Source organism: Mobula birostris, chromosome 32 (assembly GCF_030028105.1).
Source record: "Mobula birostris isolate sMobBir1 chromosome 32, sMobBir1.hap1, whole genome shotgun sequence".
Lineage (NCBI taxonomy): Eukaryota > Metazoa > Chordata > Chondrichthyes > Myliobatiformes > Myliobatidae > Mobula > Mobula birostris.
In genome coordinates, this window is record NC_092401.1 from 4,576,417 (window position 1) to 4,603,297 (window position 26,881).

The following is a 26,881-nucleotide window of genomic DNA, read 5'->3' on the forward strand; positions in this document are numbered from 1 at the left end:
CGAGATAGGAGAAACACCACATTTTCTATAATGTTGGCTTTAATATTGCTGAGGGCTGTAAAATATGTATGTGTCATCTTCCTGACTTTCCATCATACTTCTGAAAATACTTGCAAACATCCATGTCAGTCACCTTTGAGCTTGTTTCAATTCCGCAAAATGTAGCAAGACATGCAATTTCCTTGGATTTTAGGAACTGCCCTTCATCTTTGAAATGACAAGCTGGTATATAACCACCCACGCCATTGAGAAATCAGCAGTAATCAGTTTCATTTTCTGCGTTGTCCTACAGCATGGCTACAGGACCTGGTTATGATGACTTCAAGAACTTCAACCTCAGAGATGAACAAGGTCAACAGCAGGTTAAATGGACCACAGGTATATTTCAATGTGAATCTGAGCAAGTGTTCATGTCGGATTTTTGTATTAATAATGGAGGCTTGATTTTGCTGTATTCTGCATGGTATCATTTCAGAATTAGAATCAAGTTTATTATCACCGAAATGATGTAAAATTTATTGTTTTGAGGCAGCAGGACAGTGCAAGACATAAAAAGGTTACTATATGTTACAATAAAAATACTGTATATAGAAAAAAAATAATAGTGCAAATAGAGAGCAAAATATTAAAGTAGCGTTCATGGGGTTGAGAGAGTTCAGAAGTCTGATGGTGGAAGAGAAGCTGTTACTAAAATGTTGAGCGTGGGTCTTCAGATGATTGTGCCGCCCCCCTGATGTTAAGCAGGTTTGTCCTGAAAGGTGAGGTGAGCATTGCCTTTTGAAGATGTCCTCAATGTTTAATTTGATTATTTAATTATATAGTTATCTCTCCCATTCTTTCCTCCAATCAGAATCATTTTAAATGTAAAGCTCAGAACATTTTTCCACAGGCGTGTTAAGCTGACCAACCTGTAGTTCTGTGCGGTGCTGAACCCAGAGTTGGGAGCTCGATGCCTGAATTGGAGTTTGGGACAGAAGCCTTTCTCCCACTGAAACGGCAGCAATGGACGTGGGAGCAGCGGTAACTGACAGAGTGCTAGGAAACACTTGAAAGGAAATGACCAGCATCAGTTTGTGTCTGGAACACAACCCAGTGAGAGAGGGCATGTTTCGCATGTATAAGGACATGAATTCAATCCCCAGTTCAACCCTATGATGTTGATCATATACTTGGAACAGAGAGGGGGAACTCCAACCTGGCATTAGAAGGTACTTAGACTGTAAATTCAAACTCCACAATGGTTTTGAGCCACAGGGAAGACATCTCCAATATCGGGCACCTTGGTAGCACAGTGGTTAGTGCAACCCGGTTACAGCTCAAAGCATTCAGGAGTTCAGAGTCCAATTCCAGCTCCGTCTGTAGGGAGTTTGTACATTCTCCCTGTGAACTACGTAGGTTTCCTCTGGGTGCTCTGGTTTCCTCACGCAGTCCAAAAATGTACCATCTAGTAGGTTAATAGGTCAGTGTAAATTGTCCTGTGAATAGGCTAGTGATAAAGAGGTGGTTTGTTGTGCAGTACAGGGACATTGGGCTGGAAGGGCATGTTCTATACTGTATCGCTAAATAAAAACTAGGAAGGCTGAGTTTTTTTTTTACACTGGGAGTGATGGTCCATACAAGGATATGTGCAAGAGGAGGTAACTCCACATTCTTATCAGATCCTGATGGAGCAAGGAACATGGTGTGGATCTACGGCCACAAGCTCCAACCCATAGCTGTGACACGTCACCTATCAGTACTCCAAAGGGACCAGCAGATGTAAAAAATAAACATGGAGATCAGAGGTCTCAGAATGACACAAATATTAATGCAACAAATGCAAGCAATACACCTGTGGAAACAAATAGCAGGGCAAGAAGTATCATTAAACCACCACAGAGACCGATTGCAATTTGATGAGTGTATAAGGGACTTTTTGCTCATTACGATTGAAGTTAATGTAGATACCTTTGTTGGAAAAGATTATTGTTCCTTGCACGTTTATTGTGTTTGATTTCCTTTAAAGAGGAAGATGGGTTATTATATGTGTATATAATAAACTACTTCACTTCCCAGTGGACAGTGTAATTCACCTGGAACCGCAAGTGAAGATGCAGAGCTGGTTGCACGTGCTCAGGGCTGAGTTGAAGCCTTTCTGCAAATAAAATGTGCTAGTGTGTACTCACGCAGATTTGTCTTTATGACGAATAAACGTAACAGTTGTAACATACTGCCAGGGGTGTGGCAGAGGCAGATACAATAGGAACATTTAATAGACTCTTAGGTAGGCACACAGATGACAGAAAAATGGAGGACCACTGTATGTGGGACGGAAGAGCTAGATTGATTTTAGAGTAAGTCAAAAGTTCTGTATAATATTTTAGGCCAAATAGTCTGTATTGTGCTGTAATATTTTATATTTTATGTTCTATGAAATCATTATTTCTTACTCCACTGACCGTCACGTGGCCTTGCACAAAATCTGTGCATAAAACACACACACATGAGATTGACGCTGGGAATAAACTGCTCCAAGTTTGCAGATAAGTGTTTGCTTTTAAAGTCGATATAAATTTCAAGGTCAAGTTTATTCTCATTTCCACAAGTATACATGGGTGCAATAAAAAACTTACCTGAGAAATTACCTGGGATTACCCATAGCCCTCTATTTTTCTGAGCTCCATATACCAGTCCAGGAGTCTCTTAAAAGACCCTATCGTATCCGTCTCCACCACCGTCACTGGTTGCCCATTCCATACACTCACCACTTTCTGCGTAAAAACCTTACCCCTGACATCCCCCCTGCACCTACTTCCAAGCACCTTTAAACTGTGCCCTCTCATGTTAGATATTTCAGCCTTGGGAAAAAGCCTCTGACTATCCACACAATCAATGCCTCTCATCATCTTATACACCTCTACAGGTCACCTTTCATCCTCTGTTGCTCCAAGGAAAAAAGGCCAAGTTCACTCAATCTATTCTCTTAAGGCATGCTCCCTAATCCAGGCAACAGCTTTGTAAATCTCCTCTGCACCCTTTCTATGGTTTCCACATCCTTCCTGTAGTGAGGCAACCAGAACTGAGCACAGTACTCCAAGTGGGGTCTGACCAGGGTCCTATATAGCTGCAACATTACCTCTCAGCTCCTAAACTCAGTCCCATGATTGATGAAGGGCAATGCACCATATGCTTTCTTAACCACAGAGTCAACCTACGTAGCTGCTTTGAGCATCCTATGGACTTGGACCCCCAGATCCCTCTGATCCTCCACATTGCCAAGAGTCTTACCATTAATACTATATTCTGACATCATATTTGACCTAGCAAAATGAACCACCTCACACTTATCTGGGTTGAACTTCATTTACCACTTCTCAGCCCAGTTTTGCATCCTATCAATGTCCCGCTGTAACCTCTGACAGCCCTCCACACTATCCAGAACACCTCCAACCTTTGTGTCATCAGCAAATTTACTAACCCATCCCTCCACTTCCTCATCCAGGTCATTTATAAAAGTCACAAAGAGTAGGGGTCCCAGAACACATCCCTGAGGCACACCACTGGTGACCAACCTCCATGCAGAATATCACCTGTCTACAACCACCTTTTGCCTTCTGTGGGCAAACCAGTTCTAGATCCACAAAGCAATTTCCCCTTGGATCCCATGCCTCCTTACTTTCTCAATAAGCCTTGCATGGGGTACCTTCTCAAATACCTTGCTGAAATCCATATACACTACATCTGCTGCTCTTCCTTCATCAATGTGTTTAGTCACATCCTCAAAAAATTCAATCAGGCTCGTAAGACACGACCTGCATTTGACAAAGCCACGCTAACTATTCCTAATCATATTATGCCTCTCCAGATGTTCATAAATCCTGCCTCTCAGGATCTTCTCCATCAAGTTACCAACCACTGAAGTAAGACTCACTGGTCTATAATTTCCTGGGCTATCTCTACTCCCTTTCTTGAATAAGGAAACAACATCTGCAACCCTCCAATCCTCTGGAATGTCTCCCATCCCCATTGATGATGCAAAGATCATCGCCAGAGGCTCAGCAATCTCCTCCCTTGCCTTCCACATTAGCCTGGGGTACATCTCATTCGGTCCCAGTGACTTATCCAACTTGATGCTTTCCAAAGGCTCCTGCACATCCTCTTTCTTAATATCTGCATGCTCAAGCTTTTCAGTCCGCTGCAAGTCATCCCTACAATCGCCAAGATCTTTTTCTGTAGTGAATACTGAAGCAAAGTACTCATTAAGTACCTCTGCTATCTTCTCCGGTTCCATACACACTTTTCCACTGTCACATTTGATTGGTCCTATTCTATTCTCCCACGTCTTATCCTCTTGCTCTTAACATTCTTGTAGAACGCCTTGAGGTTTTCCTTAATTCTGTCCGCCAAGGCCTTCCCCTGGCCCCTTCTGGCTCTCCTAATTTCTTTCTTGAACTCCTTCTTGCTAGCCTTATAATCTTCTAGCTCCCTATCATTACCTAGCTTTTTGAACCTTTCATAAGCTCTTCTTTTCTTCTTGACTAAGTTTACAACAGCCTTTGTACACCACGGTTCCTGTACTCTCCCATCCTTTCCCTGTCTCATTGGAACGTACCTATGCAGAACTCCACGCAAATATCCCCTGAACATTTGCCGCATTTCCTCCATACATTTCCCTGAGAACAACTGTTTCCAATTTATACTTCCAAGTTCTGCTCCTTCCAATTTATGTTTCCAAGTTCTGCAGGTTGTGCTGGTTAGTCCAAGGACAATAGTTGAGGGGAAGTAGGTGTTCTTGACCTGGTGATGTTGGACTTCAGGCTTCAGAAACCTCCTGCCGGATGGTAGCTGTGAGAAGATGGCGTAGTAGGGACCTTTGATGATAGATGTTGCTTTTTAAGGGCAGCACCTCTTGTAGATACTCTCAATAGTGGGAAGAGGATGTGCCGAGTGGAATCCGCTGCTCTCTGCAGCTGCTTGTGTTCCTGTGCATTAAGATTGCCGAACCAGACCTTGATGCAACCAGTCAGGAGACTTTCTACCCAAAGGCCCTCTTTACATGTGTTGAGATTGGCCTCTGTTGTTAGCCTTATGCCAGGTTTATAACTTCCAATAACATATCATATCTTGGCAGCAATTATACTCACCATCTGGGATATGTTATTACCAAACAATTAGTTTCTATTTGAAATTTCAGGTGGGCGATTGAAGTCATTTTTCTGTGGGAAGTGCCTGTTTCTCTACATCACCATCCTTCTGACTGCCTTCCTCATCCTTCTGATCACTGGAGTCATGAAAAGTAAGTAGTAGTCTTTCATACCTCTGATTAAGTCTTGGGGCTAAGTGATACTTTGGTTTCAAAACGTTTATCCTTGTTGCTTACTTTATATGTCCTGATGAAAGCATTCACACAATGTATGTACGTTCAAAAGAGGTAGAGGTTTATTTACGAGAATGAACCACTTCATGTGGAGTTGCTAAGCTTTTACTGGGAACTGAACATTTTAGACTGTCTCCAGCTACAAAGCAGATACCACAAAACTCTCCTGTCCAAACAGAGTCAATATATGAACTCAAACCGGTGTAGAGGAATAGCCTGTTCCTACTGTGCAAACACATTACAGTTTTCCATGGTCCAATCTCTCCCTCTCATCCTCCAGGTCTAAAGACTCTGAGATCTATCTTTTTCAATTCCAACCAGCATGAAACAAGCATAAATTTTCTTCAATGAAATACCAGGGAGACCAGTACCACCCTCTGTTACAAGCTCTGCTACCTGGCAACCAATTCCATCCCTCTGCTGACTGGCGATACAGGTAAACAGACTAGGCAGGTCATTTGGCATAGCTGCCCTCATCAGTCAGAGCGTTGAGCACAGGAGTTGGAGCATCATGTTGTAACTGTACAAGTAGGTGGGGGGGGGGGGTGCGGAAACATGGTTGGAACATCGCACACAGCTCTAATTGCCCAGCAATCGGAATGATGTCATTGAGTTGGAATGTTTGCAGAAAGGACGTTACCAGGACTAGAGGGCTTGAGTTATAAGGATAGGCCAGGGCCTTTTTCTCTGGTCCAGAAGGCTGAGGGGAGACATCTTTGGGGAATGCAGAATCGTAAAGGACATAGATATAAAGGACAGTCACCATAAATAATGTCATGTTCTGGTGTATAATCATGAAGTAAACCATGGACCAGAGACATACCTAAAACTGCTTTTGCTACCCACCTGATATACAAGACAGGAACAGACCATTCAGTCTGTCCTATCCATGCTGACCAAGATGACTATCCAAGTTAGCACCACCCATTTCCCTGTCTTTGGCCCACATCCTAAACCTTTTCTACCCATCTACCGGAGTAAATGTCTTTTAAACATGTTAATTGTCCTTGCCTTTACAGCTTCCTCTGGCAGCTCATTTCATTTACCTGCCACATCCTTGTGAAAAACTTGCCCTTCAGGCCCCCTTTAAATCTCTTGCTTCTCACTTTAATCTATGTCTTCGCATTTAGATCCTCCTACCCCGGGTAAAAGACTGGGGCCGGCCATTATATCTATGACTCTCACGGTTCTGCATGCCACAAAGAGATCTTCCCTCAGCTTTCTACATCAAAAAAAGGCCCCAGCCTATCTTTGTAACTCAAGCCCTCTAGCCCTGGTAACGTCCTTTCTGCCAACATTCAAACTCAATGACCTCATTCCTGTAGCTGGGCAACCAGAACTCACAAAATGCTCCAACCGTGTTCTCACCTACTTGTACAGTTACAACATGATGTCCCAGCTCCTGTGCTCAGTGCTTTGAGTGATAAGACCATAAAACATAGGAGCAGAATTAGGCCATTCAGCCTGCTCCTCTCTTCCATCGTGGCAGATCCTGGATCCCTTCCAACCCCATATGTCTTCTCGCCATATCCTTTGATGCCCTGACCAATTTGGAAACTTCTGCCTTAAATATACCCGTGGACTTGGCCTCCACCGCAGTCTGTGGCAGAGTATTCCTCAGATTCACTACTCTCTGGCTAAAATAACTCCTCCTTGCCTCCGTTCTAAAAGATCACCCCTCAATTTTGAGGCCGTGCCCTTTAGTTTTGGATGCCCCCACCACAGGAAACATCCCCTCCACATCCACCCATTCGGTAGGTTTCAATGAGATCCCTGCACCCACCCCCCACCCCCCATATGCTTCTAAATTCCAGTGAGTACAGGCCCAAAGCTGCCAAATGCTCCTCATATGTTAACCTCTTCATTCCCAGAATCATCCTTGTGAACCTCCTCAACACTCTCTCCAATGACAACACATTCTTTCTGAGAAATGGGGCCCAAAACAGTTGACAATTTTCCAAGTGCGGCCTACCTAGTTACTTATAAATGCTTTTATATTCTATTCCCCTTGAAATAAATGATTAACATTGCATTTGCCTTCTTAACCACAGGCTCAACCCGTAAATTAACCTTCTGGGAGTCTTGCATGACAATTCCCAAGATAGGAGCCTACCCCTCCATCTATCTCCATATCATCCACAAACTTTGCCACAAAACCATCAATTCCATTATCCAAATCACTGACAAACAATGTGAAAAGTAGTGGTCCCAGTACTGACCCCTGAGGAACACCATTCATCACTGACAGCCACCCAGAAAAGGCTCCCTTTACTTCAACTCGCTGCCTCCTGCCTGTCAGCCATTCCTCTATCCATGCCAGTATTTTCCCTGTAACACCATAGGATTTTATCTTGTTAAGCAGCCTCATGACAAATGACCTAGCTAGCCTGTCTACCTTTGTCACCAGTTTCAGGGAACTATGTCCCTGCACCCCTTGTTCTCAGTAGTTGTCGGGTTTCAGTAGGACTCAAGTGCAGACCAATGAATTCTTTTTCACCAGGATTTATTAGGGAGCACAAAGGCAACAGTCTTTCCAAAACAGAAGGCAGGCACAAATCCAAAATGGCAGGAAACCAGGAAAGGCAGTCAGGCGAGGGCAGGCAACCCAGAGCGCACAGGCAAAAATCAGGTCCAAGAACAGGCAGAATCCAAAACACAGAATCAGGCAAAATCAGTTGGCAGAAGTCACAATAACAGGCTAGAATGACACAGGTCAGAACTGGGACAAACTGGCAGAGAATACTAGTCAAGGCTGGGTTTAAGTGGACAGGGTAATGAGTGAAAATTAGAAACAACTGGGTGCAAATGAGGAGACAAGCAGGTAATTGGAGGAAGTCCAAAAAGGAAAGGGGCTGGGCCAGAACCCACATGGTCAGGTGAAAGAAAACAGAAATTAAAGACTGTCGTGATCCAGAGCTACCAGCAGAGGCCCTTTGATCCAGTGTTCAGGCCGGATCCTTAACAGTAACATTGCCCCAGCTTCCCTGACTGTCTCCTCTGTCCTGATGAAACATCAGCTCTTCATTCTTCTCCACAGATGCTGCCTGACCTGCTGAGTTCCTCCAATATTTCATGTGTGTTGCTCTGGGTTTACATCACTTGCAGAATGTCCTGTGTTCTTGAAATTAAGTTGATGTGTTTTTTCAGTGATAAATATGGTTATCTCTCAGTGAGAGATAAATATCATATGAGGGCATCATGTGAGGGTATTCACAATATCTTGTGTGTTGACCAGAAAGTGACAACAGCCTCACAGGTTATCATTCCATCAAAGTGATGGCATTTCCCACAGATCTACACTCCCTCAGTGCAGCACCAGAGCATTAGAGATCTCCTTTATGGAATGGGACATGGACATGAAGATGGAATCTCATGTGGATAGGGTGGTGAAGAAAGCTTTTGGTTTGCTGGCCTATATTAATCAGCGCATTGAGTATAGGAGTTGGGATGTAATGTTGAATTTGTATAAGGCATTGGTAAGGCCAGATTTGGAGTATTGTGTCCAGTTCTGGTCACCTAATTATAGGAAAGATGTCAATAAAATTGAGAGAGTATAGTGGAGGTTTACTAAAATGTTGCCTGGGTTTCATCTCCTAAGTTACAGAGAAAGGTTGAACAAGTTAGGTCTTCATTCTTTGGAGCATAGAAGGTTGAGAGGAGACTTGATAGAGGTGTTTAAAATTATGAGGGGGATTGATAGAGTTGACGTGGTTAGACTTTTTTTATTGGGAGTGGGGAAGATTCAAACAAGAGGGCATGGGTTGAGAGTTAAAGGGCAAAAGTTTAGGGGTAACATGAGGGGGAACTTCTTTACTCAGAGAGTGGTAGCTGTGTGGAACGAGCTTCCAGCAGAAGTGGTTGAGGCAGGTTCGATGTTGTCGTTTAAAGTTAAATTGGATAGATACATGGACAGGAAAGGAATGGAGGGTTATGGGCTGAGTGCAGGTCGGTGGAACTGGGTGAGAGTAAGAGTTCGGCACGGACGAGGAGGGCCGAGATGGCCTGTTTCCGTGCTGTAATTGTTACATGGTTATATATATGGTTATGATTATATGATCCTGAACCAGAACCATCTGCCCAGCCCAGGGAGAGAATGGAAGTCACTGAGCCATGAGACCATGAAGCTGGCAATGAATTCCACAGATTCACCACCCTCCGTGTAAAGAAATCCCTCCAGCACTTTGTGTGTGTGTGTGTGTGTGTGTGTGTGTGTGCGTTGCTCCATGACTTTATGATTCTGATAGATAGCATGAAAGCTGTATCTGCAGTGCGCCATTTTTAATGTCACCGTTTTAACCATCTGCAGTCACACCGCTGAGCGCCAGGCTGACATGGTGAAGGAATGTCTGATTGCAGAGAATGTATTGCTGATTAAACTGATCTGAACTTTAGCATCTTGACAAACAGTCCCATGTCACAACACATAGAAGTAGGAACTAAAACTATGCCTTATTGTCCTGTGGGGAGCTGAGGCTTATTCTGATCGAAAACCACTTCCATTCTGTCTGGTCAGTTTAAAAACTGCAGCAGCTCTTCCCATTGGTTGGCTTGTATACTACGGCACCTAAGTGTCCAGTTGAAACACTTCGGGGGTATGAAGAGTGACACCTGCAAAAGGTTCACTCTCTGTCCCCAGAATCACTGGGAAGGAATGCTGTGCACACACTTTTAACTAAGTATGTTTGTGAAATATTTAGTACTGTAGTTTGTGTAACTTGGGGGAACAAATGTCTGGTCTAATTTCTTACTGCTTATGAATAAACGGTTAATATGCTTATCCACAGTCAGTACTTTCTATCTCACTCACCAAACCTGCAAACCTGATTCAACGTTACAATTATGTGCAGAACAACACACAAAAATGCTGGAGGAACTCAGCATTTCAGGCAACACCGACAGAGGGGAATAAGCAGTCGACATCTCGGGCTGGAACAGCTCATCAGGACTGGAAAGGAAGGCAGCAGAAGCCAGACTAGGAAGGTGGGGGAAAGAGCGAGAGTACAAACTGGCAGGTGATAGGTGAAACCAGTTGAGGCTGAAGAAGGAATTTGATAGGCGAGGAGAGTGAACCATTGGGAGAAGGGGCACCAGAGGGAGGTGATAGGCAGATGAGGAGAAAAGAAGGGGTAAGAGGGAAGCTGGAATGGCAAATGAGAAAAAGGGGTGTAACGCCCTGGTTAAGTTTTTACTGCTATGCTGTAGGCATTTCATTGTAACAGTTCTGTAAGAGCAGTCTGTTCTGCTTTCAGCCTGTTAGGGTTTGAACTGAGATAAGGAGCAATGATGTTCAACTTAGGAGTGTTGTGTCAGCCAATCAGGATGGTGGAATTGGGAGGAGGTTCTAAAGGACGCTGGGTGGAGAGATTTTAGTGTTGGACACTGGTGTGGGTCGAGGCACGAAGAAGAGAAAGTCTGCAGATGCTTGGAAATCCGAGCAACACACACAAAACGCTGGAGGAACTCAGCAGGCCAGGCAGCATCTCGGGAAAAGAGTACAGTTGACGCTTTGGGCCAAGACACGTTGACTGTACTTATTTTCATAGATGCTGCCTGGCCTGCTGAGCTTCCCCAGCATTTTGTGTGTGGTGTGGGTCGAGGTCTTTTTTGGGGGTTGCTGGGAGAAGACAGGAGGGAAGACGGCAGAGGATGCCGTCCCTGTTGTCCAAGGTGCTTTGTGCGGATGAATGGCTTCAAGGAGGAAGGACCACTACTCCCATGGGAGAGCCCATTTGCTCGAGATGGACTTTGAGCGACATTCGAAAGGTGGTGTGTGCTTTCACACAGACTGTGGGTCCAGCACGTGAGTTAAAAACAACTTCAAGATAAGCCCCAACTGATGTGCATATTTAAAAACACAAACACGAGGAATTCTGCAGATGCTGGAAATTCAAGCAACACAATTCAAAGTTGCTGGTGAACGCAGCAGGCCAGGCAGCATCTACAGGAAGAGGTACAGTCGACGTTTCGGACCAAGACCTTTTGTCCTGATGAAGGGTCTCGGCCTGAAACGTCGACTGTACCCCTTCCTAGAGATGCTGCCTGGCCTGCTGCGTTCACCAGCGACCTTGAGTTGTGTTGCTTGATGTGCACATTTAGACAGGATTAACTAATGGGCCTTTTTAATTTTTTCCCCTTTTTTTCCTACTAACCGTTCTATAAAGCTGACAATAGTAAATACATTTTCTTTATAATTGCATGCAGTGTACAAGCTGTTATTTCTTGCCAACAGCTAATTGCACGGGACCAGTAATTACACAGTATTCACACAGACCGGGGTTCGGGTGGGCAAGACATCCCAACCTCCTGGGCTTGGTGGGACCCAAGTCATATCGACCCTAGATGTACTGAGGCTGAGAAAGTTGGTTATTAGCGAGGCGCTAACAAGCCACATCTATAGAGATGCCTGGTAAAAGGGGGTTTTGAGGGGGTGGGAAATTACTGGAAGTTAGAGAAAATGACATTCGTGCTGTCAGGTCGGAGGCTACCCAGACAGAATATGAGGTGTTGCTCCTCCAGCCGGAGAATGCCCTCATCATGGCAGTGATCCAGGTGGTTCGAATTTAATATCAGAGAATGTATGCAGTATACAACCTGAAGTTCTTACTCTTCATAGACAACCTCAAAAAAGAAAAAAAACCCAAAGGATGAATGACAGAAACGTTAGAACCCCAAAGTCCCCCTTCCCCCTCTCACACACAGTCAGCAGCAAAGCCATCCACCTCCCCCTCCCCACGTTTGTTCCCTTCCTCCACCCCACCACGTCAGCAACAGCAAAAGCCCCCAAAGAGACTTGGGTCTAGAGTCCATAACCCAGCACCTTGGCATCTCTGACAGACTCTCTCTTGCTAGTGACAGAGGTCACTCCTGCAACAACGAGAGCAGAGACCAGCAGCTCGCTGTTCCAATGTTACAATCCTCTCCGACAGGCTCTCGCTCACCATCAAAAAGGGAGGGGGGATTGCTCCAGTTGCATTGAGTCAGAGAGAGAAAGAGAGAGATAGCACTGAAAGGCTCCCACTGCACACATCATCAAACACACTCATCCTACACTAATCCCATTTTCTCTTCCCATCTCCTCCGATTTTCCCATTTATCTACACACTGGCTACAGCTCACAGTGGACAATTAAGTTGTGTGTGTTTGGAATGTGGGAGGACGCTGGAGCACCTGGAGTCACTGGGAGAACGTGCAAACTCCACACAGGTAGTACCCGCGGTCGGGATCGAACCCGGGTCTCCGGCACTCTGAAACAGCAGCTCTGCCAGCGGCACCATTGTGCCGCCCATTTTTGAAGTCTGTTCTGCAGCTCAGATCTTTTCCTCGAGACCTTGTTGAATTATAAGCACCAAGTCACATCCCACACCACACTGGAGCTACTACATTTTACAGAGATTTTATTTGTCATACATACATCAAAACATCGAAACATGAAGTGTAAAGCACCCTTTGTGTCAACAACCATCACGGTCTGAGGACGTGCTGGGGACAGTCCGGGGCCAACATTGAATGGCCACATCTCACTAACTCTAACAGCCGGCTGGTGGTGCAGTGAGATCAGAGTCGGACTCCAGAGCGAAGGTTCCCAAGTTTGAATCCAGGTCGGGCCGCCCCCGAGCACCCTTTCTATTAGATTAGATAGATTAGATTCAACTTCGTTGTCATTGTGCCAAGTTCAGATACAAAGCCAATGAAATGCAATTAGCATCTGACCAGAAATGCAAAGAATAGTGTTATTTACAAAATAACTGCGAATAAAAAGTAAGTGCTACAGCACGCAAATATAAAAGTACCGAGACAGTACAATACAGATGCAATACTGCTTAGCGCAGTGAGGAGAGGTTCAGCAGGGTCACAGCCTCAGGGAAGAAGCTCTTCCTGTGCCTGCTGGTGCGGGAGCGGAGGCTCCTGTAGCACCTACCGGATGGGAGGAGAGTAAAAAGTCCATGGTTAGGGTGAGATGCATCCCTGATAATGCTTTTCGCCCTGCCCAGACAGCGTTTATGGTAGATGTTCTCAATGGTGGGCAATTGGGTGCTGATAATCTACCGGGCAGTTTTCACCACTCGCTGGAGTGCTTTGCGGTCCGATACGGGACAATTGCCATACCACACTGAGATGCAGTTGGTGAGTATGCTCTCAATGGTACAGCAGTAAAAGTCCGTCAGTATCCTGGGACAGAGGTGAGCTTTCTTCATGCTCCGCAGGAAATAAAGGCGCTGTTGCGCCTTTTTGACCAGGATGGAGGAGTGCCGTGCCGGGTTGAGAGTCGAGCTAGCCACTCGGCCTCATAAAAAATACAAGAGTCGAGTCAGGAACGTTCATAACGTGACCCGGTTAATCCTGACACCACGTGCCAGACAAGAATGGCTGAATGTCTGGTACGACACGCTTTTAAAAAAAACTCCAACCATCACAGTCTGGGGACGTGCTGGGGACAGTCCGGGGCCAACAATGAACGGCCACATCTCACTAACTCTAACCCATGTGGGAGGAAACAGGAGCATCCTGAAGAAACCCATGGGGTCACAGGGAGAAGTTACAAACTCCTTCCAGACACCGGTGAGAATTGAACCCGATCACTGATGCTGTAATAACTGCCACGATACTGTACCGCCTCCGGTCTACATAATTTTATTATTTTATTTCCAGAGATGCTGGAAGTCTTGAGCAACACACACAAAGTACTGAGGGAACTCAGCAGGTCAGGCCACGCCGATCTCTGATCACCAGCACAGGAAAGCTTCACGCTAACCATTACACTGCCGTGCATTTAGCGCCACACTTTCTAACTTTGATAAATTCCGCATTCACAGAAGGGTTTTGAATTGTATTTAGAGAATCCATTACAATCTCTCAGCTGTTATAAACTAATGCCGTAACTCAATTCCCATTGATATTCCAGGCTCGAAGACAGGTGAAGCGATGGAGGAGTTTCAGTCACAGGTTCAGATGAAATTATCCCAGGCAATGAATAATGGTGAGTGAAATTAATTGATTACATACAACACAATAGAATTCACAAAGAACCCTGCACCTCAAAGACTAGTAAATGTCCAATATGCAAGAAAAGAGAGAATGGATTGTGCAAACAATAGAAACAAGTAAACACATAACACACGGAACATGAACTGCAGCGGCCGCAGTCATGGAGCCGGTTCAGTGTTACGGCCAGTCCAGGAGCCCGATGGCTGAAGGTGGTACTGCAGAGCCTGTTGAACACTGAACTCGGTCTAGAGCTGAGGCGAGTGCCGACGGCTGTAGGCCACAGTCACAGAGACAGCTCAGCAATGAGGCAAATAAAGCCTCCCGGAGTAGTGATCTGAACGCCAGTTCATCCTTCGCCCTCGGCTTCAACACCTTAATCTTTTTCATCTGGCTTGGTGCTTAAGTCGGCTAAATATCAGTCCTGCTCTCAGACCTGGGCCCTGCCACTTGAATCGGGCATGAAGTTTCAGTCCAGCCCCCAGTCAGTGCACCTGCAATGGGTGCCACACCGCAGCTGAACCGGCTGTGGTAAGTTCTACTTTGAAAAAGGCACACTCGACAACTTCATGCCCAAAGAAACAACTTTATCTCGAACGTCGAAACCGTTATGTATAATACAGAGGCTTTCACAACCCGTACGGCGTGGCAGGGACACTATATACAAAGCACCAGAAGTAAAACCTCCCATTATCCTAGTAGTATTAACTTACTTTTAATAATGTTCACATTACAACACTTCTCCCCCTTTAAAATCCAACATTCCCCAAATGTAAAAACTAGGAAATAAAAACAGTGGTGGTATTAACTTGCATACCCCTGAAAACTTATACTAGTATCTCAGCAACACACATCAAAGTTGCTGGTGAACACAGCAGACCAGGCAGCATCTCTAGGAAGAGGTGCAGTTGACGTTTCAGGCCGAGACCCTTCGTCAGGACTAACTGCTAGTTAGTCCTGTTAGTCCTGACGAAGGGTCTCGGCCTGAAACGTCGACTGCATCTCTTCCTAGAGATGCTGCCTGGCCTGCTGCGTTCACCAGCAACTTTGATGTGTGTTGCTTGAATTTCCAGCATCTGCAGAATTCCTGTTGTTTGCACTAGTATCTCAGCAACAGTTTATCAATACAAGACATCTGGAAAATGTGACAGGTTCAACATTCAATCTAACAGCAGCAAAAAAAGAACTGTTCTGTCAAAGTTTCAGTCTGTCAGGAGGTTTACGAGTGCACTGTGATCTGCGCACTACCCCCGCTGACCCCGCAGGCACCGCTGGTGAGGGTGTTTTGGGTGGATCTGGTTTTGGGGGCATGAGAGGGGTCTGTGTGTCTGCATGAGAATGTCCATCCTCCTGAGGGGACCCCGACCCCTCCGCCAGCATCTCGCCCTCTGGCAAAGTCACTGGTGGACATGCTTCCACCGTAGTCTGACTCACAAATGGAAACTCCATGGAACTGTCTGCCTCTGAGCCGGTATCATGACGCAGGCGCACATGGCCCTGATGTCTGCGGAAAACACGTCCATCAGTCAGCTTAACAACATAGGAGACGGGACCACTCTGCTTAAGAATAACCCCAGGCAGCCATTGCTGATTGTTTCTCGCATAGACATTGTCATCCGGTTTTAACTGCCTCTCTCACAAATGTTGATCATGTCCCTCCTTCTGCTTTTCCTGCTTTCTCTCCACTTTTGCCTTCATGTCCAGGCGCAGCAGGTCCAGTCTTGACTTGCGCCTATGCCCCATCAGCCTCTCTGCTGGAGTGCGGGCAGTCGTAGTCTGTGGCGTGAGGCGGTATTTAAACAGGAAACATGAAAGCCGAATGCTAAGAGTATCCCCTGTCATCCGCTTCAGGCCTTCCTTCACCGTCTGAACAGCCCGCTCAGCCAAACCATTTGAGGCTGGGTGGAAAGGGGCCGTCTGAATGTGATGAATGCCATTCTGCTGCATGAACTCACTGAACAGCTCACTGGTGAACGTCGGGCCATTATCAGTGACCAGAGTGTCAGGCAACCCGTGGACTGGAAACACTTGCCTTAGTTTGTCTATGGTTGAGGAGGCTGTGACGTTGCTCATGATGTGAGCTTCGATCCACTTAGAATGCGCATCTACCATTACAAGAATTATCTGCCCCATAAAAGGGCCAGCAAAGTCCAAATGTAGCCTAGACCAGGGGTGGTCTGGCCACTCCCATGGGTGCAAAGGAGCTGGTGGTGGCATATTTTGATTAGTCTGACATTGCGTGCATGACTTTACCTTAATCTCCAGATCCTGATCCATTCCTGGCCACCAAACGAGTTTTCTCACAAAGCTTTTCACTCGAGACACTCCTGGGTGAGTCTCATGAATTTCCTGCACAATCTGTGAATGGCCAGGGGGCAGGCACGATGACCCTTGCCCCCCAGAAAATGAAGCCATCCTGCAGACTGAGTTCTGTCTTGCATTTGGCATAAGGCCTCAGTTCCTCTCCTTCCATGACTCTGGGCCAACCTTGTAAAAGAAAAGTCTTGACTTGAGGCAGGATTGGGTCCCTCTCTGTCCACTGCCTGATCTGGGTTGCCTTTACAGGTGTCTCTGACAGCCTCTCCAATGAAAACACAGTCTCTGGAGGCACATATATAGTAACAGGTGTCTCAGGTAAAGGTAGTCGGCTCAGTGCATCGGCATTTACATTATCCCCACCCGCTCTGTACACTATAGTGTACTGGTAGGCTGACAATGTAAGAGCCCAATGCTGTATCCTGGCTGAGGCTAGCGATGGGATGCATCTAGTCTCACTGAACAGGCTCATCAGTGGTTTATGGTCTGTATAAATTGTAAATACGCATCCACAAAGGTACTGATGAAAGCGTTTGACCGCAAAAACAATGGCCAGACCTTCTTTGTCTAGCTGTGAATATCCCTTCTCAGCAGCTATCAGGGTACGTGAAGCAAAACCAACAGGCTTCTCTGAACAGTCCTCCATTACATGTGAGAGAACTGCCCTGACTCCATAGGGCGAGGCATCGCATGCAAGGGTGATCTCCTTGTCTGGGTCATAGTGAACAACCAGCTTCGCTGAGTGGAGGAGATATTTCACTTCCTTAAGAGCTTTCTCCTGCTCTTCACCCCACTGCTCTTCACAGTGTCATTGTGAAGCAGCTAATACAGTGGGGTCAAAACCCTTGAGAGGTCAGGAAGAAACTTGCCATAATAATTCACCATGCCCAAAAATGATCTGAGTTCCGTGACGGTCTTAGGGCTTGGGGCCTCCTTAATAGCTCTCACTTTGTCCTCCACAGGGCAAAGCCCCTCAGCTGTGATCTTGTGTCCCAGGTAAGTCACACTCGATGCCAGGAACACACATTTTCCACGTTTCAACAGCAGCCCTGCGTCTGAGAGCCTCTTCAGCACCCGTACTAAATTAGCCAGATGCTCCGCCTCCGTAGCCCCCGTGATCAAAATATCATCAGGAATCTCCTGCAGCAACGTGTCCATTGTCCTTTGGAAAATGGCAGGGCTGGACACCACTCCAAACACCAGGTGATTGTACTTGAATAATCCCTTGTGCGTGTTGATTGTGACGTACTCCTTTGAATCCTCACTGAGCAGCAGCTGTTGGTAGGCATGACTCATCTCCAGCTTTGTGAACAGTTTACCCCCTGAAAGGGTCACAAACAGGTCATCCACCCGTGGCAGTGGGTACTCCTCCAGCCTAGAGCCCTGATTCACTGTAAGCTTATAATCCCCAGATATCCTCACTGATTTGTCTGCCTTCAGAACTGGAACAATAGGAGCCGCCCACCTTGAAAACTGGACAGGCTCAATAACGCCCAGCCTCTGTAAACGTTCCAGCACCTCCTCGACTTTGCCTTTCATGGCATAGGGCACCGACATGGGCTTAAAAAACATTGTGTAGCCTCAGGGTCGACATGGAGTTTCACTGTCACACCCCTCAGTGTTCCTAGCTTGTCCCTGAAAACATCACTGTACCGCTGCACAATGTCCTCCGTCGTGTGTGCATACAATTTCATGCCAGTTTAGCCTGATTTTGCAAAGCCAATCATGACCCAAAAGACTGGGCCCCCTGCCCTTAGCTACCACTAGCCTGGCTTCAGCCTTCTGACCCCCGGCTGAAATGTCCACATATAACACCCCTAAATGAGGTATGGGCTGCCCCGTATACGTCCTAAGTTTGGGCTTTAATAGGCTAATAGGAGGCAGGTTGGACCCCCATGTCCTCCTGTAGGTCTCCTCACTAATGACCGAAGCAGTAGCCCCTGAATCAATCTCTAACTTAATGTCCTTTCTCCTGATAGTGACTGTGGCAAAATATGGTTCAGGTGGTTCCTCATCTGTTTCCACTGCAAACATGTTGTAGGCACATGCTGCCTCTTCACCTGCATCTTCTAGATGGTGTGTGGCTGCCTGAGCCTGTTAAGCTTTCCTCTGCCCAGGCTTAATCTTACCCTTTGAACTTCTGCACTTTTTAGCTAAATGTCCCTTTTTGCTACAAGCATGGCAGACAGTGTCTTTGAATTTGCAATCATTTGCATAGTGCGTCCCTCCACACCAGAAACATTCCACCCGCTTTGCGTGTTTACTAGTCTCCCTCCTGACTTGGTGCACTGTCGACTGCGATCCCCCATGTCCTTTCTGGATATCCATGACATTATTAGCAGACATTTCCATGCCTTGGGCAATCGCTAAGGTTTTCTTGAAAGTCAACAGTGGGGTTTCCCCTAACAGGAGGCATTGTATGTCGTCATTATTAATGCCGCATACCAATCTATCATGGTCTTCCAACACCGCTCCGAAATCACAATGCTCCGACAGCTGCTGAAGCTCGGCCACAAAATTGGCCACAGACTGACCTGGCTGCCTGAAACAGCTGTGAAACTTACACCATTGGACTATCACAGAAGGTTTTGGATTGTAGTGGTTCCCCACGTGCTTGACCAGTTTGTCATATGGAATGTCCCCCCGTTTCCGCGGTGTGGCTAAATTCCTTATTAGCTTGTAAGTCTTTGCCCCACACACACTCAGGAGAATAGAGCGCTTCTTAGCCTCCTCAGTAATTCCATTAGCACAGAAAAAGTGTCAAAACCTTTCCTCATACTCCGGCCAGTCCTCCGTAACCTCCACAAATTCAACGATAGTCCCAAACGTAGCCATCTGAACGTGAGGCCCCTTATCGGCGCTGCTGCTCCCGTTCAAAATGTCCCGACACATCCACAAAACCAGTTTACCTCATCACCAAAAATATGTGGTAACTTCTACTTTGAAAAAGGCACACTCAACAATGTCATAGTGCAAAAAAAGTATATTTAGTGGAATTGTTAGTAGTTTTGTCAGGTTTCCAGAAAATGTCACCATGTCTCACCAGCACCATCTTGGAGTTCCTCATTTCATCTGTTCAATCCCCAGGCTCTGGAAGTCTCTCTCCACTCACCCTTTCCTTTCAGATACTCCTTAATGCAAGCTGTCTTCCTTGTATTGCTTGGCATTAAAATTTGTTGTGTGGTGGGATACCTTATGCATAGTAGGATATTTTACAAAGATAAGGTAGTTACGTGACCACACAGATAATTCCCGTTTATCTAATACCTTTAGTGTGGCTGTAGAAATGCAAGGTATTGTTCACCTGCACTAACAGCAACTCAAAGAGCACTGGAGGAACTCAGTCGACGTCTGGGATCAAGACCCTTCCTTCATCTGAACTGGCTGATGAGTGACTCCAGCATTTCCTGTTTGTTCTTATTTCAGATTTCAAGCAGATTTCTGGCTTTTACAGAATCAGAATCAGGTTTAATATCACTGGCATATGTTGTGAAATTTGTCATTGCATTGCGGTTAGTCTATATATATTAGATTAGATTAGATTATGAGAACACTCAATCCTCTTTTATTGTCATTTAGAAATGCATACATGCATTAAGAAATGATACAATGTTTCTCCAGCGTGATATCACAGAAAACACGACAAACCAAAGACTAACACTGACAGAACCACATAATTATACCATATAGTTACAGCAGTGCAAAGCAATACCATAATTTGATAAAGAACAGACCATAGGCACAGTAAAAAAAAGTCTCAAAGTCCCGAGTTGATCGACTCCCGAGTCCCCGATAGCAGGCGGCAAAAGGGAGAAACTCCCTGCCATAAACCTCCAGGCACCGTCAACTTGCCAATACCTTGGAAGCAGCCGACCACAGCCGACACTGGGTCCATCCGTCCGAAATCTCTGATACAGCCTCCCGAGCGCCATCCTCTGCCGAGCGCCTTCGACCTCTCCCCGGCCGCTGAAACACGCAAAGCCGAGGATTTCGGGGCCTTCAGCTCCAGAGATTCCGGTTACCACACAGTAGCAGCGGCAGCGAAGTGGGCATTTCAGAAGTTTTCCAGATGTTCCGCTGTTCTCTCATGTCCGTCTCCATCAAATCAGAATTGTGCACAGTCCCCTACTTGACAGATAACAGACATCATCACCGAAGTGGCCGCGTGCGCTGCTGTCACGCTGCCATCTTCTCCTCCCTCCCAGGAGGAATCTTTAAGAAGTTAAATTATTTTTAAGAAGTTAAATTAAATAAGTAGTGTACAAAGAGAAAAAGAAAAGTTGTGAGGTAGTATTCATGAGTTCAATGTCAGAAATCTGATAGCGGATGGGAAGAAGCTGTTCCTGAATCACTGAGTGTGTGCCTTCGGGCTTCTGTACCTCCTTCCTGATGGTAGCAATGAGAAGAGGGCATGTCCTGGGTGATGAGGGTCCTTAATGATGGATGCTGCCTTTTTGAGGCACAGCTCCTTGAAGATGTCCTGGATACTCCGAAGGCGAGTGACCATAATGGAGCTGGCTGAGTTTACAACTCTCTGCAGTTTATTTTGACCCTGTGCAGTAGCCCCCACCCTCCCACACCAGACGGTGATGCAGCCAGTTAAAATGCTCTCCATGGTAGATCTGTAGAAATTTAGATTCACAATCTTTCAAGATGGGATTGAAGAGTCACCAGAATCAAGTCCTCTGAGTCCGTTCAGATGAGGGATCTTGAGCCAAAATGTTGCCTGTCCATTTCCCTGCATAGGTGTTGCCTGACCTGTTGAATTCCTCCAGCTCTTTTTGAGTTTCTCCAGATTCCAGCATCTGCAGTTTTGCATGTCCCTCGTTAACCTGCACTAGATCTCTCCCCATGAATGGTCTCGGCTCAAAATGTCCGCTCTTTGTTCCCCTTCATAGTTGCTACCTGACTTGCTGGGTTCCTCCGAAATGTTGTGGGTGTGACTCTGGATTTGCAACATCTGTAGAGTCTCCTGCATCTAGATTCCTCCTGTCACTTTCCACTCTAACTTTGTCCAAGAACGTGCTCCTACTGTCTGCCTTTCCTGTGTACATTTCAGTAATATTCTCCCATTTATTCCTTCACAAGTCAATGAATATGTTGTGAAAAAAGATCACTCCCTACTTTGTACATAGTTTCCTTCTTTTGATTGTTCTTTCACTCCTCTCCTTTCTATAAGTGTATACCTCAGATAAATATTATGTGGAGATTTGTGACAAATATGATTATATGATATATATGTACAGTCTCTGAAATACATCTCATGGAAAGTTTTGTTTGATGATGAACTTCAATAAAAAATAAATTACAAAAAACAACTGAAGGATAACTGGCAAACTAAATGAATTAAGTATTCTATGAAGCAGAAGAAAAGTTGAGAGTGAATATTACAGTAATTTGGCTGGTTGATAGGTTCTGATTATTTAGAAACATACAGTATGGAAACAGGCCCTTCAGCCCATTGAATCAATGATATCCATCAAGTACACATTTACTTCATACACAAATATCAGTTCCATCAGCTCCTCCCAGACTCTACCACCACCCACACTATGGATAATTCGCAGCATCCTATTAACCTACCAACATACACATCTTTAGGATGTGCTGGAGCAACCGGTGGAAACTCACACAGTCACAGGGAGAACATGCAAACTCCACACAGACAGCACGGAGGTCAGGATTGAACCTGGTTTTACACTCAATGGTTCTGCCGAAGAAGCCACTTTGCTGTCTTTGAGGGGGCTTAGTGAGGTTTCGAGCAAAGTATGTGACTTCAAGATGCCTGGAGACCATAATCGTCTCAATTTCTTGCTGATCCCACTGATTAAAATGTTGAGGAAGATTGAAATTAACAAGGACAAGAGCAGAAGGTGAGCATGTGTTCAGTGCTATCTGCCTGCGGGTGATATATATCCCTCCACCTCCTTCCCTCCTCTTTCTCCCCTATCCTCTCTCCCCCTCCCCCCTCTCCCCCCTCTCTCCCCCTGGAGTCTTTGGTCTTTAGGTCTTGGACAAGGTTTAATTAATTGGATCAGACTCAGCAGTTCAGGGTTTGAATCATTTCTGTTCTCTGCTTCCTCCTTCTTTGTTGCTATTTTGACCGAGGCAGGCTGGCTTTATGGCCTGCAGAGCTAGGTTGAACTCAACTGTACACTCCTGGGCTATTTCAATGAATTTTGGTTCGGTGCTTTATATTCCGTGTTTGTTGCTCGTTTTTTTGGTGCCATTTGTGCAATCTGCTGTTTGCATGTTGGGGGTCTGATGTTTTCTCTGCATGGGTTCCACGGTTTTTCCCTGTTTCATGGCTGCCTGCGGGAAGGTGACTCTCGCGGTTACGAAAGTAAATGTACTTTGAATCTTTGAACACACAGCACCAGGTTCAAGGAGATCTTCTATCATGCTGCTATATGACTCTCGAATGGGCCTTTTGTATGCTAAAGATGAAATGTTGGAATGTCATTGCATTTCGTCGTGTTCCTTGCACCTCATTGTCTGCCTGCTCTGCAATGCACTTTCTCTGTGACTGGAACACACATTCTGTTACTGCTTTTCTCAGTGTGTTTGGGTCTGGAATGCCATACAAAACACGGCACCCGAGTCCGTGCGACGATAATAAACCAATTACCATTTGCACTCAGTTGAAACAAAGCCCGTTTCTCCTTTGTGACCCTTGGAAGTGATGTGAATTGCAAATTCCTTCGCAAAATAAGTTGTACATGGTCGTCCTACACTAGACAATATCAAAGTTCAAAAGAAATTTACTATCAAGGTACGTATAGGTCACCTTGAGATGCATTCTCTGCAGGATTTGACAGTAGAACAAATAGATACAATAGAATCATTGAAGAACTACACACAGACTGACAAACAACCAATGTGCAAAAGAAGATCAACTGTGCAAATGCAAAAATAAAAAATAGATAGATAATGTGAACACAAGTTGTAGAGTCTATAGATTGTAGAATCAATTCACAGTTGAGTTGAGTGAAGTTATCCACACTGGGAAAACCCAAATCAGCAGCTTGTCCCAGGCTACAAATGATGAGGTAATATCAACTAAAATTCCACATTGTAACGCCTTGTGAAAAACTTTTGTCATCAAGCCAATGGATGCTATTTGTATCTTTTCCAGATCTGCTTCACTAGTTGCCATTGTAGGGAAGGTAAAGATACATAGTGTACCTGCTCACAATGAAAAGTTTGATTTTGTTTTCTGGTGTCCAAACTTAATTTAGTTATCACTTTTTTTTTAGTTTCCAAGGAGTCCGAACTGAAGTACCTCGAGCTGAGAATTCAGGAGAAAATGAATCAGATGAGCTCTCAATGTGAGCGGGACATTGGGTCCAAAGTGCAAAAATCATATTCCCTTGTTTTCCCCAAGTATCAATAATTTCTACAATGGGCTTCCTATTCCCAGCAGTATCAAATCAAAAGAATTCCTCGCCCTCAACACGTGTGATGTCATTCGCTTCTCTGGGCATGTCGAAAGATATTCCAGCAATTCACACTCTGGGCAGCTAACCACATCGAAGGATACTCTATTCACACTCTGGGCAAACAATCACATAGAACATAGAAATCTACAGCACATTACAGGCCCTTCAGCCCACAATGTTGTGCCAACCATGTAACCTACCCTAGAAACTGCCCAGAATTTCCCTACCACATAGCCCTCTATTTTTCTAAGCTCCATGTACCTATCTAAGAGTCTCTTAAAACAGCTTGTTGTATCCACCTCTACCACCATCGCTGGCAGTACATTCCACACACCCACCATTCTCTGTGTGAAAAACTTACCCCCTCCCCCCACCCGTACCAACTTCCAAGCACCTTAAAACTATGCCCGCTCGTGTTAGCCATTTCAGCCCGGGGAAAAAGCCTCTGGCTATCTGCACAATCAATGCCTCTCATCAATTTATACACCTCTATCAGGTCACCTCTCATCTTCCTTCACTCCAAGGAGAAAAGACCAAGTATACTCAACGTATTCCCATAAGGTATACCCTCCAATCCAGGCATCATCCTGGTAAATCTCCTCTGCACTCTCTCTGTAGAAAGAATACTCTATCTACTGAACCAGGAAGAAAAAGGCACAATGTTTAGTTACTATTTTAAAGAACAATTGGCAAATACTCATACAACAAAAGTCCAAGTTTCCCAAATAAACCCTCAAGACATAACGAAGGTCTTTCGTTTATAAATTTCTAACATTTTGAAGTATTCACATACTTTTTTCTATCTTCTCCTCAACCCCAGTTCCCGGCCTTCTCCCCGTCACCTTTGACGCAATGTCCAATCAAAAACCTAGCAATCTCTGCCTTAAATACACCCAACAACTTGGCCTCCACAGCTGCATATGGCAACAAATTCCCCAAGTTCACCACCCTTTCTATCCTGAGGCTGTGCCCTCTTGTCCTAGACTCTCCCACCATGGGAAACTTCCTTTCCACATCTACTCTGTCTGACATTTCAATATTCGAAAGGTTTCAATGAGATCCCTCTTCATGCTTCTGAATTCCAGCAAGTACAGACCCAGAGCCATCAAACATTCCTCATATGATAACCCTTTCATTCCTGGAATCATCCTTGTGAACCTCCTCTGGACCCACTTCAATGCCAGCACAACTTTTCTGAGATGAGGGACCCAAATCTGTTCACAATACTCAAGGTGAGGCCTCGCCAGTGCCTTATAAAGCTTCAGCATCACATCCTTGCTCTTGTATTCTAGACCTCTTGAAATGAATGCTAACATTGCATTTGCCTTCCTCACCACCGACTCAACCTGCAAGTTAACCTTCAGGGTGTTCTGCACAAGGACTCCCAAGTCCCTCTGCATCTCAGATGCCTGGATTTTCTCGCTGTTTAGAAAATAGTCCGCACGTTTATTTCTACTACCAAAGTACGTGACCATGCATTTTCCAACATTGTATTTCATTTGCCACTTTCTTGCCCATTCTCCTAATCTATCTAAGTCCTTCTACATCCTACCTGTTTCCTCAACACTACCGGCCTCTCCACCAATCTTCGTATCATCTGTAAACCTGGCAACAAAGCCATCTATTCCATCAGCTAAATCATTTATATACAGCATAAAAAGAAATGGACCCAACACCAACCCCTGTGGAACACCAATAGTCACTGGCAGCAAACCAGAAAAGGATCCTTTTATTCCCACTCGCTGCCTCCTACCAATCAACCAATGTTCTAACCATGTTAGTAAATTTCCTGCAATACCATGAGCTTTTAACTTGGTAAGCAGCCTCATGTGTGGCACCCTGTTAAAGGACTTCTGAAAGTCCAAATATACATTCCTACAATACCTACTGCATCTTCTTTATCTATCCTACTTGTAATCTCCTCAAAGAATTCCAACAGATCCGTCAGGCAGGACTTACCCTGAAGGAAACCATGCTGACTTTGTCCTATCTTGTACTGTGTCACCAAGTACTCCATCACCTCATCCTTAACAATTGACTCTAACATCTTCCCAACCACTGAGGTCAGGCTAACTGGTCTATAACTTCCTTTCTGCTGCCTTCCTCCTTTCTTAAAGAGTGGAGTAATGTTCGCAATTTTCTAGTCCTCTGGCACCATGCCAGAGTATCATGATTTTTGAAAGATAATTTCTAAATCCACCACAATCTCTAACACTATCTCTTTCAGAACCCTGGGGTGAAATTCTTCTAGTCCAGGTGAATTATGTACCTTTAGGTCTTTCAGCTTTTTGAACATCTTCTCTCTTGTAACAGTAACTGCACTCACTTCTCTTCCTTCACACACTACAACATCAGGCATACTGCCAGTGTCTTCCACAGTGAAGACTGATGCAAAATACTCATTTAGTTCATCAGCCATCTTCTTGTCCCCCGTTATTATTTCTCCTGCCTTATTTTCTAGCGGTCCTATATCCATTCTCATTTCTCTTTTATTTTTAACATACTTGCAAAAACTTTTACTATCCACTTTGATATTATTTGCTAGTTTGCTTTCAGATTTCATCTTTTCCCTTCTAATGATTTTTTTAGTTGCTCTCTAGGTTTTTAAAAACTTCCCAATCCTCTATCTTCCCACTAATTTTTGCTTCGTTGTACGCCCTTTCTTTTGCTTTGACAATTGCTTTGACTTCCTTTGTCAGCCACGGTTGTACTATTTTACCATTTGAGTATTTCTTCATTTTTGGAATACACATGTACTGCACCTTCCTCATTTTTCCCGGAAACACAC

At 45.1% G+C, this 26,881-nt stretch overlaps 1 protein-coding gene across 2 annotated transcripts in view; it reads left to right on the plus strand.

Moving 5' to 3' along the window:
* Window positions 1-272: 272 nt before the first annotated feature.
* Window positions 273-26,881, plus strand: part of LOC140191126 (hepatic lectin-like) — a 43,350-nt gene continuing 16,741 nt past the window's right edge. Inside the window, exons 1-4 of one of the 2 annotated variants that reach the window (XM_072248233.1) lie at window positions 273-378; window positions 5,174-5,275; window positions 14,259-14,333; window positions 23,911-23,982. In XM_072248233.1, the coding sequence (XP_072104334.1) occupies window positions 294-378; window positions 5,174-5,275; window positions 14,259-14,333; window positions 23,911-23,982 (334 nt within the window). In that variant the 5' untranslated portion in view covers window positions 273-293. The remainder of the gene's footprint in view (window positions 379-5,173; window positions 5,276-14,258; window positions 14,334-23,910; window positions 23,983-26,881) is intronic. The other variant, XM_072248234.1, reaches the window with a different exon arrangement.